The sequence below is a fragment of the Kogia breviceps genome, chromosome 5 (assembly GCF_026419965.1).
Source record: "Kogia breviceps isolate mKogBre1 chromosome 5, mKogBre1 haplotype 1, whole genome shotgun sequence".
Classification (NCBI taxonomy): domain Eukaryota; kingdom Metazoa; phylum Chordata; class Mammalia; order Artiodactyla; family Physeteridae; genus Kogia; species Kogia breviceps.
Genome location: NC_081314.1, coordinates 141883561 through 141895573, shown reverse-complemented (window position 1 = coordinate 141895573; position 12013 = coordinate 141883561). Strand labels below are relative to the sequence as shown.

The following is a 12013-nucleotide window of genomic DNA, read 5'->3' as shown; positions in this document are numbered from 1 at the left end:
CCAAATGTTAACTTTACACAATTTCAATTATTGGAAGACTGTGGGAATGAAATTAACGTAGGAGATAAAATATATGGTCTTAACAAGTTTTCCTTTCCTTATACCTTTTTTAATACCAAAAGTGTTTATGGTGTTGTATTCATCAATTTGCCTATTTGATATTTTAGATATTTTATTGGGTTTTTCTTGTGTGTGTGTGATACGCGGGCCACTCACTGTCGCGGCCTCTCCCGTCGCGGAGCACAGGCTCCGGACGCGCAGGCTCAGCGGCCACGGCTCACGGGCCCAGCCGCTCCGCGGCACGTGGGATCCTCCCGGACCGGGGCACGAGCCTGTGTCCCCTGCATTGGCAGGCGGACTCTTAACCACTGCGCCACCAGGGAAGCCCAATATTTTAGATATTTTAGATGTCTCCCCCATAAATGGTAAGAATCTTCTCTAAGGAAGAATATACAGAAATGAGTAAATTAATCTTGTGTATAACTTAATTCCATCTTGCATTTCAATTACAAAAGCCAACATACGTCTTTGCCTTAGGATCATTTAAGTCGGTTTCTGGCTCTTGCAGTTGAAAGAATGCTGACTCTGCCCTTATCAATCCTTTTTCCGCTTCTCAAATTTAATGGTAAGTATTTTTTTTAATTTAATAGTAAATATTTTAAATTTGATGATAAATATTTTTTAAATAATGCATGTTTATGAAAAGAACTAAAAAAGAACAAAAGGTACATTCATAGTCGTAACCACCCCAGTACAGACACTGTTAACATTTTGGGGGCATTTCTTTTTCTGCTAGGATTTCTGTGCTTTTTTGTTTGTTTGTTTAACTTAGAGACTTATGTTGCATGTATTTTTTTGTTTGCCTGTTTTTCACAGCTGTAATCATATTATAGCTAAAATTCTGAATTCTTTTTTAATTTTAATTTTAGCACAACCATTTTCTGTGTTAGAATATGATCTGCATAACTGTATGACTTTTGAAGTCAACTTATGCAAATATAATTTATATAAAATAAGCCACACCCACCGTATATATACACAGTTTGAAGAAATGGATTACCTGTGTAACTAACTCTCACTCAAGATATAGATTATTTCCTTCATCTTAAAAAGTACCCTCCTGGGCTCCCCTGGTGGCGCAGAGGTTGGGAGTCCGCCTGCCAATGCGGGGGACACGGATTCGTGCCCGGGTCCGGGAAGATCCCACATGCCGCGGAGCAACTCAGCCCGTGAGCCATGGCCGCTGAGCCTGCAGGTCCGGAACCTGTGCTCCACAACGGGAGAGGCCACGGCAGTGAGAGGCCTGCGTACCGCAAAAAAACAAAACAAGTCTATGCCTAACTTGTTTCATCATTTCCTTTTATTATTAGTTTTTGGCTCTACTGCACAGCTTGCAGGATCTTAGTTCCCTGACCAGGGATTGAACCTGGGCCCAGCAGTGAAAGGGCTGAGTCCTAACCACTGGACTGCCAGGGAATTCCCTGTTTAGTCATTTCCTGAACTCTTAATCCGACTAATTTTTGGCGGGAGGAGGGGATAGGAGAGCTTATGGTGAGACAGCAAAATCTAAATGAATTTTTCTTCTAACTATCAACTCATTTAGTCTAATATCATTTGCCGAATAATCCTCTGTTTTCTACAGATTTGTGATAACTCGTTTATCATATATTAAAATCTTCTATACTAATATATTGGTGTCTGTTCTGAGCTATCCTGTCCAACTGATCTTATGCCAGAATGATGTGGTTTTAACTCTTATAGCTCTACTTTGTGCTAAGTAGGACTCTTTTCCCTGCAATTAACTTTTTTAAAAGATACATCATTTTTTAGCATTCATTATGTTTTCAGAAGAATTTTAACATAATTTCATTAAATTTCCTCATTAAAAATTATATTGAGGGGAATTAATGAAGACTAAAAATTAATTTTATAAGGATGGGCATTTTAAAGTATTTAGATATTCTATTCAGAAATACTATCCCTCTCTCCATTTTTCATAATTCATATATCTTAATTCAGCCTTATAGCTTTATTCATGTAACTCAAGCATATGTTACATTCAAATTACTCCCAAGTATTTTAGATTTTTATTGCTATTTAGGATACAATCCCCATTTTCATTTTATTTTCTAACTGGTTATTGCTGTTAAATAGAAAGGCCTATTGAATTTTGTATATGTAGCTGTTTTAAAATTTACAGGCATAACATATAAATGGCCAAAAAAGTAACAATCTTCATTTCTCTATAAATTAACCCAGTTTAGCTCTCCAGCAATCATTTCCGCTGAGGGTGGGGGGAAAAATCAATCTTACTGTTCAGTTGGAACTCAGCTGATAGTGTCTTACTTTCTCCTTTCACATCCCCGTTCTCCTTCTTGGCTGGGATGGGAGAGTCGTGTGGTTCACAAATGCCATGTACCACAAAAACAGAAATATAGATCAATGGAACAGGATAGAAAGTCCAGAGATAAACCCCTGCACCTATGGTCACCTAATCTATGACAAAGGAGGTGAGAATATACAATGGAGAAAAGACAGTCTCTTCAATAAGTGGTGCTGGGAAAACTGGACAGCTATATGTAAAAGAATGAAGTTAGAACACTCCCTAATGCCATATACAAAAATAAACTCAAAATGGACCTAAATGTAAGGCTGGATACAATAAAACTCTTAGAGGAAAACAGGGAGAACACTGTCTGACATAAATCACAGCAAGATCTTTTTTGATCCACCTCCTAGAGTAATGAAAATAAAAACAAAATTAAACAAATGGGACCTGATTAAACTTAAAAGTTTTTGCACAGCAAAGGAAACCATAAACAAAATGAAAAGACAACCCTCAGAATGGGAGAAAATATTTACAAACAAAGCAACTGACAAGGGATTAATCTCCAAAATATACAAAGAGCTCATGTAGCTCAATATCAAAAAACACAAAACAATCCAATCAAGAAATGGGCAGAATATCTAAATAGACATTTCTCCAAAGAAGATATACAGATGGCCAAAAAGCACATGAAAAGATGCTCAACATCACTAATTATTAGAGAAATGAAAATCAAAACTACAATTAGATATCACCACACACTGGTCAGAATGGCCATCATCAAAAAATCTACAAACAATAAATGCTGGAGAGGGTATGGAGAAAAGGGGACCCTCCTACACTGTTGATGGGAATCTAAATTGATACAGCCACTATGGAGAACAGTATAGAGGTTCCTTAAAAAACTAAAAATAGAACTACCATATGATCCAGCAATCCCACTCCTGGTTATATATCCAGAGAAGACCATAATTTAAAAAGATAGATGCACCCCAATGTTCATTGCAGCACTATTTACAATAGCCAGGACATGGAAGCAACCTAAATATCCATCAACAGAGGAATGGATACAGAAGATGTGATACATGTATACAATGGAATATTACTCAGCCATAAAAAGGAATAAAATAATGCCATTTGCAGCAACATGGATGGACCTAGAGATTGTCATACTGAGTGAAGTAAGTCAGACAGAGAAAGACAAATATCAGACGATATCGCTTGCATGTGGAATCTAAAAAAATGGTACAAATGAACTTATTTACAAAACAGAAATAGAGTCACAGATGTAGAAAACAAACTTATGATTAAGGGGGAAGGGGAGGAGGGATAAATTGGGAGACTGGACTTGACATGTACACACCACTGTATATAAAATAGATAACTAATAAGGACCTACTACATAGCACAGGGAACTCTTCTCATTACTCTGTAATGACCTATATGGGAAAAGAATCTAAAAGAGAGTGGATATGTGTATGTGTATATCTGATTCACTTTGCTGTATACCTGAAACGAACACAACATTGTAAGTCAATTATATTCCAATAAAAATTTTAAAAAACAAAAAAGAAAATGCCATGTATCTTGGCCAGTGACCCAGCTGCAGTAATTTGCAGTCCACTTCAGCAAAGGCAACACCACGCTAGAGGGCTTCTAGAGCAGGCTTGAGCTCTCTCCACCCAGCTCACCACGCACTCTTGCTGGATCTGCTCATCCTCGGCTCCTTCAGGCTCACTCAGCCTCTCGGAGTTTTCCATCATTTTCTGCAGCCCTGTCCATCCCCATCTCCAAGTGGGCTGTTGACTTCAGAGGACAGATAGCCAGACCTCCCCCCAGGATCTTTTTTGCTCCATTCTCTGTTCATACCCCTTCCTCTACACCAGACACATTTCATATCTTTGGAAAAGTGCTCTCTTTGTCACACATTTTTTGATTCAGGGTATAAATTTGATGTAAGGAATGTTGGGGGGGCACCTACTAGGAATTACAGGGCATAAAAAATACTTCAGCTAATAGTTAAAAGTACTATCCTAGTGCATATATTTATCTTGTCTTCTACTATGGAATTCAAAGATACGTACAAAGCAGAGAGATGGTATAATAGAGCTCTATGTTCCCTTCACCCAACTTCAGTAATTATCAACATCTGTTTCAACGATCATCCTGCCCGGTCACAACTCCTCCCTTCTTCCTGCTGCTGCCCGCATCCTGGAGTTATTTTATAGCAAATCCCTGATTTCATATCATTTTACTCTGGCCAAATTTTCAAACACTTTTTTTTGGAGGGGGGTGCTGCATTGGATCTTCGTTGCTGCATCAAACAATTTTTTAAATAAATTTTCAAACTTTTTCTAATAATTGTTCTTCCTTTGGCTGTATCCCATAGGTTTTGATATGAAGCATTCTTACCTTGTTATTTTTTAGCTGGTTATTGTATTTTTATTTACTCCTTGACCTAATGTATTTGGGAAAGTTATGTCTTAATCTCCAAGTGGTCAAAGTTTTGGTGGTTAAAGTTTCTGTACTATACCTAGTTAATTGAATTTGAGAGTGTCTTTGTGGCCTAGTGTACAATCAATGCTTATACATGCATCATGGACACTCGAAAAAGTGAATTCCCTGTAATTCCATCTTATTTGCTAATTGCACTTCTTAGTTATTTTGTTAAAATCCTCTATGTCTTTGTTTTAGTCTGCTTGATCTCTGATACACTGTGTTGTGTTAAAAATTTTTACTTACTGTACCTACTTATCTTTATATGCCTGAATATTTTTGTTGTATATATTTTGTTACTATATGTTACAGGTTGAATTGTGTCCCCACCAAATTCATATGTTGAAGATCTAACCCCCAGCACCTCAGAATGTGACAGAATTTGGAAATAGGGTCTTTACAGAGTTAATGGAGTTACAATGAGGTCATTAGTGTAGGCCCTGATACAATATGACTGGTGTCTCTACAAAAAGGAAGAATTTGGAGACATATACACATACAAGGGGGAACGCCCTGTGAAAGTGAAGACACAGAAAAAGAAGACAATGTGAAGGGACGCAGGGAGAAGACAGCGGTCTGCAAGCCAAGGAGAGAGGCCTGGAACTGGTCCTTCCCTCATGGCCCTAGGAAGGAGCCGATCCTGCCAACACCTTGTTTTAAGACTTCCAGCCTCCAGAACCTAATGTGCAAGAGCAATTTCTGTTGTTTTAAGCCACCCAATTTGTAATACTGTATTTTGTTACAGCTGCACTAGTAAACTAATACACTATAAAATTCTGCCATAGTTTTAAGTCTTCACTACCAATTGATAAATGACCCCCTAGTTCTTTCTTTAAAATCACCTTTTACTGTGACATTGTACCCCTGCTTTGCTCTTCACATTTGATTGGCAGTCCTTTGCTCAGTCTTTTAATTAAGGTCCTGTGCCTCTCTGCTTTGTTGTACACGCATTTGTGGCACGGTGACTGGTGATTGCATATGTGAGCTCTGGAATCAAAATGGGTGGCTGCCACTTGTTTGCTACATGGTCTTTCAGTGCCTCAGTTTTTCCCTTTTATAAAGTGAGTAAACAGTCATTGTACTTGTATCGTAAGACTGTTATGAAGATGGAATAAATCAAAACATTTAAAGTGCTTAGAACAGTGCCTGGCCCACAGTAAGTACTTGATAGATATATGAACTGTTATGAATCCTATTAACTTCTCTGTAACGAAGGTATTGTGAGATCACTTTACAGATGAAGAAAACTGAGGCTCAGAGAAGTTAAGTCAGGAAACTAACGTGACAGGATTGTTGCAGGAAGCAGGCTCAGGATGGAGATTAATGTTCAGGAAGCATATTAGGGGGTGAGTAACAGGAGTGGAGGGATAGGGTGAAGAAACAGGATTGGGTTGGGCAGAGGTTTCAAAAAGTTGAACTGTCATGCAGTTACAGCAAAGGCTCCCCATCCAGTGGGAGCTAAGTGGTTTAAAAGATGTCACAAATTTTTTGGGCTTCCCTGGTGGCGCAGTGGTTGAGAGTCCGCCTGCCGATGCAGGGGACGCGGGTTCGTGCCCCGGTCCGGGAAGATCCCACATGACGCGGAGCGGCTGGACCCGTGAGCCGTGGCCGCTGCGCCTGCGCGTCCGGAGCCTGTGCTCCGCAACGGGAGAGGCCACAGCAGTGAGAGGCCCGCGTACCGCAATAAAAAAAAAAAAAAGATGTCACAAATTTTTTGACGCCCCCTTCTAAAGGTAGAGCCAACTTCCCCTTCCTTCAAGTATGGGTTGATTTAGTGACTCTCTCCTAATGAACAGAAGAAAAGTGAATGTGAGAAGTCAGGCCATACAAGGCACTGTAGCTCCCTGTTTGCTCTCCCTGTGGGATTGCCTGTTCTGGGAGAAGTTAGCTGCCATGCTGTGAGGACTCTCAAGCAGCTTGTGGACTGTCATACAGCGTGAAAGAGAAAAACAAATATATCGTATATTAACGCATATATGTGGAATCTAGAAAATGGTATAGATGATCTTCTTTGCAAAACAGAAATAGAGATACAGACGTAGAGAACAAATCTATGGACACCAAGGGGGGAAGAAGGGGGGAGGTGGGGTGAATTGGGAGATTGGGATTGACATATATACACTATTGGTACTATGTATAAAATTGATAATAATGAGAGCCTGCTGTATAGCACAGGGAACTCTACTCAGTGCTCTGCGGTGACCTAAATGGGAAGGAAATCCAAAAAAGAGGGGATATATGTATATGTATAGCTGATTTACTTTGCTGTACAGTAGAAACTAACACAACATTATAAAGCAACTAAACTCCAATAAAAATTAATTTTTAAAAAAAGCAGCCTTTGGAGAGTCCCACGTGATGAGGAACTGAGGCCTCCAGCCAAGCCACGGGAGGGAGCCATCTTGGATCTCCCAGCCTTAGTCAAGGCTTTGGATGACTGTGGCCCTAACATCTTGACTGCAACTACCTGAGACCTTGAGCCAGAACGACTCAGTGAAGCTGCTCCTAAGTTCTTACCCACTTTATTAACTGTTGGGGTAACTTGTTATGCACGGTAGATACTAATATAGGGAGCTTTGGAGCTGGAACTGTCTCAAACTGCGGTGAGGGAAAGAGGTCTTCATATCCTAAACTGACTAGTCGTTAGATACGGGCTGTCCCCGCCCCCTCTCCCCCACCACCCCCAAGGGACCATGACTTTGGGCAAAGCAGTTTTCTTCAGCTGAGGGCAAGTTTTGAAGAGTGACTTAACTGAGAACTGTTGAGAGCAATGCTCTGAGTAGATCAGGGAACATGTCCTTCAGTCCTGAAAGAAGGTCTGAACAGAGAATCACAGCATCCACTAAAAGATGTTTAGTGGGGCCTCTCCTCTTGTCCCAGGACGAGCACTAAGCTCAATGCTGAAAACAGCATAGTACCCCATCTTCTAACAAAAGATGCCACAATTGGAGACAGACACTTTCCCCACGGATTAATAAAAGCTGCAGATCTAGCCCTGCTTCCACGGAATACTTTCTCAATCCTCTCCTTCTCAGTCTGTATCGGAAGGCAGGCAAAGGAATGAAAGGAGGTAGTTGGCCTTGGGGAGTGTTTCTGCTGGGAAGTGATGTAGTGGGGAGGCTGTACGATAATCTCTCCGCTATCAGTAGGGCCTACGGCAAGGAGAGGCTTGTGTTCCACTTCCTACCTGCAAACCTGTCTAGTCAGCATCCTTGCTGACTTACTTCTGTCTGTGTTTCAGGAGAGAGCAAGAAGATGGAAGAGAGATGGCAGTGAAGAGCAGAGGCCGCGGGCAGCCTCCAGTCTGGCCCGTTTGTGTGGCAAGGGTGCGTGTTTCTCAAGAATCAGGTGGACTCTGTGGAAGGTAAATCGTCTCCAGCCTTCTCGCTGGACCCTCGTCCAGAAGCCTTGGTATACTGCTGGGTGCTGTCAGTAGGGTGATGGAAAAGATCAAGTGGAAGGTAGATCTTCCATGAGAACATATGGAGAGGACAAGGCCCATCAGGTCTTCCCATATGTACCCCATGAAAGGAGTTTCAAACAAGAGCCAGTTATCCAGAGAAGCAGGGATCAACTAAGAGAGAACTCTAGCAGTAGCCAGTTAAGAGAAACTTGCCTCGACACAGAAGCCAGGCCTTCAAGAGGATGCTGAGGAAGTGTCTGAGAGCCAGAACCATGACTTGTACCTTAGCACCCTAAGAATCTAGGATCCCACTCAAGCCACGAGATCAACACTCTGACAGGGTCTGATTTTTAGTAACTGAATTGAACAGAACAGTATCACCTAAGGTGTGGTTAAGGGATAGAAAAGATTCAAAAGAGCAGCAATCGGAGAAAAATGGACTGTTCCTACGTTTGGAAGCCATCACACGAAGAGGGTCCAACAAACTGTTTACACTGATAACTGCCGGAACTAAAGCTCTTTGCAGTGCACCAGCATTCCAGAAAGATTGTGTACAACCTACATAGATGAGTGAAATACAGCACACTTGTCCTCAACGAACAAGTAATGTTCTGTTACAACATAAGTATAAAGCAGGTTTGCTGAAGCAAACAAGTCTGGAATGTGGATCCTTGTAAGGTGTTTCTTTTCCTGTTTCCCTGCTTTGTCTACTGAGATTGACATTTTACCTTTTGGAAATGATGGGTGAGTCTGGTGGAGAGGGATCCACGTCTTGAATTGCAAATAGACTAGACAGTGATTATTAAGGCCCTAATGAATTGTTTTAGAATTGCTGAGTTTGAGCTGTCAGGAAGGTATCCAAGACCGAGAGGAAGTTCCAGGGCACAGAGGAGCTGAAAACAATATTGGGAAACACCAATGTATCAACCTTCAAAAGCAATTGTAGCTATAGCACCATCACTGTTATCCTGTAAAGTACCTTACATTCCCAAGAGAGAGGCACTCGTGATACTAATTCAGTATACCGTTTTACGGAAAAATTCTCACGTAATCCTAAAAGCACTTAAATCCTAAAAGCACTTTAAAAAACAAATAGCAGAATCAAAATTTTTTTTTTTTTTTTTTTTTTTTGCGGTATGCGGGCCTCTCACCGCCGCGGCCTCTCCCATCGCGGAGCACAGGCTCCGGACGCGCAGGCCCAGCGGCCACGGCCCACGGGCCCAGCCGCTCCGCGGCACGTGGGATCCCCCCGGACCAGGGCACGAACCCGTGCCTCCCGCATCGGCAGGCGGACTCTCAACCACTGCGCCACCAGGGAAGCCCTAGAATCAAAGAATTTTAAAAAAACAAAAGGCCCTGTATTAAGTCAGCTACCAAAACAATGAAAATTTACCTCTGCTTATAAGAAAAGTTCTTGTTTAAAACATTGACAAGGGATTTTATTTCAATCAACGTGGTATGTTGCCTAGCACCGTACTGCTGCCCTGTCTGGAGGCAATCCTCCCACAAAGCAATGTACTCCTTGTGTGTAGTCAGCTCTTGGTGGGAATAAAAGGTCTAGGCAGCACCGTTTCTGCTTTGAGGTTTACATTTCCAGGCGCTGCCAGGACCCAGGGCCTGCGAGCCGCGCCTCCCCACATTCTGCGCACGAATATGAATATTCAACACCCCGTTCCAGGGCGCGCGCCGGGGGAGTTCCCACAAGCCCCCGCGGCCCTGCGAGGCTGGGCGAGGTCACCCGCGCTCCCCGAGACCTTGGCCCCCGGCCCGGCGGCGGGGGCGGGGCGGCCGAGCCGCCCGCCAATCCACGCTTTGCAGGCAAGGAGCGCGGGGCCGCGGAACGGGTAGGGAGAACTGCCTAGCCGAGGACGGACGCAAGGCCTCCGTCTTCAGAGCCCCCGAAAGAAAGCGAGGGAGGACGAGAGACGATGAGAGGAAGGGACTGGAAGGGAAGGCAGCCCCCAGTTATCACCGCCTTAAAGCCAATTCAACAGCGCAACGCCTCTTTGCACCGCACAGCCTGACGGGAGCCTCACCCTCTAGGTACAGGCTGCGCCCGCAACGCGACCCTGGCACCGCCCCCTACCGCGGGGCACGCCGGGAGAGCCGAGTTTCCCCCTCCCTCTAGTAAACGGGGAGACGAAGGGTATTTCCGGTGTTAACGACTATCATTACGGAAGGGGTGGGGTTAATCCTGTTCCGCCCCTCCTGCCCGGCGGGGGGAAGACTGACAGTCTTCGGCAAGCGCTAAGGCCCGCCCCTGCACCGGAAGGAGGGAGGCGGGGGAGTCGAACAGGCGTCAGGGGCGGGGTCACGTGTCGCAACTGCTCGTGGAGAGGAGAAAAGGGCGGGACCTCGGACGGAGGAGTGGGGTGCCCTCCTTTCCCTTGGGTCACGCGCGGCAGGAAGTGGTTCCTGAAACGGAGTATTCGAGATGGGGACCGCCCTGGACATAAAGGTTAAAAGAGCGAACAAGGTTTATCACGCCGGGGTAAGTAGGGGTGGCTGTCCCTGCAGGTTCTGTTGTCTCCCAGGTCCCGCATACTTCTGGGTTTTCCTGGGCGGGGCAAGGCGCACCAACAGGTAAGTCCCGGTCAGGTGCGGACCAGCCAGGTGCATCCCTGCCAGGTGCGTCTCGCTTGCGCGGCTGGCTGCTCTAAGAGCGGCCCCCGCCGGAGTCGCCGCCGCGGTTGGGGAGGCATGCAGGGCCGAGAGGCTGGCCCCAGGGCTGCAGCGCTGACCGTCAGGCCCCTTGAACATCCAGCTCGGCCTTGGGCCTCCGGGCTTGAGCTGTCGCCGTGAGCACTGAGGGGGGAGGAGCTTGATGACCAAACGCCCCGTTCCTCATTTCTAAGTTGAGTGCAAAGGTCTAAGGACAGAAAGGCAGAATTAACCTTGGAAGCAGAAATACGCACGTTAGGCCGTGCTCAGCTTTAACACCATACAAAAGTTATGTATATCTCTGGTTTTGTTGTTTTAATAACATACAAAAGGAATAGCATATTAAAATGCAAGTCAAAAAAATCTTAACTACGCCATTAACAAGTTTTGGGTTACTGGCTACTTAACCTGGCTACTTAACCTCTTAGGGCGTTAGTTACCTTATCTGCCAAATGAGGATGCAAGATTTCTCTGCCTCCAACTCGGGCAATCTCAACGCTTGCTGTACATCAGAATCCATCACTCAGGGGAATTTAAAAATACGCTAACTGGGGTCTCACACCCAGAGACACCAGTGATTCTGATGTGCAGCCAGGGTTGAAATCACAGCCAGCTCTCACACTCTGTGGAATAAAATTGAGAGTAGTGGTTGGTCACGTGAATGCAGGGAGGTCTCAAAAGGGACGACGCTAAAGCCTTTCGGTGCAAGATATTTGCGGAAACCTAATATTTACAGATTCAATTGGTCATCTCCAGATTGTTAATTACAGAGGGGAGGAGTTACCTTTATAGTGGCGGAATCTGATCGTTACCATCCTGACCAAGACCAACAATGAATACCACCTTTCCATCAGTGTCACCACTTATGAGATTGACATGTTCTGGCATAACAATAGAGGGTTCTGGCATGAAAAACTGAGGATACAACTCACCTATGTAGCCTTCCTGCCAAAAATGCTTGACTTCCCTCAGTTCATAAGGAAACAGGCATATTCATATTGAGAAACATTCTGTACAGTAGTTGGCTTGGATTCTTCAAATATGTCAGTGTCATTAAAAAGAATTTTTTTAGATTCAAGAGATGAAAGGGATTTGAAAACCAAATACAGTACCTAATTTTTGATAAA

General features: G+C 43.9%; 1 protein-coding gene across 5 annotated transcripts in view; it reads left to right on the top strand.

Annotated features, from left to right (window-relative positions):
• Positions 1–9916: 9916 nt before the first annotated feature.
• VPS26C (VPS26 endosomal protein sorting factor C) overlaps positions 9917–12013 on the top strand; it is a 45622-nt gene continuing 43525 nt past the window's right edge. The window contains exon 1 of one of the 5 annotated variants that reach the window (XM_067035107.1): positions 9917–10268. Coding sequence is in view for 3 of the 5 variants with exons in the window: in XM_059064070.2 (XP_058920053.1) it covers positions 10660–10716 (57 nt within the window). In the remaining 2 variants the exon portion in view is untranslated. Of the gene's footprint in view, positions 10717–12013 lie in introns of all 5 variants that reach the window. The other 4 variants (XM_067035108.1, XM_059064070.2, XM_067035106.1 and 1 more) reach the window with 4 other exon arrangements.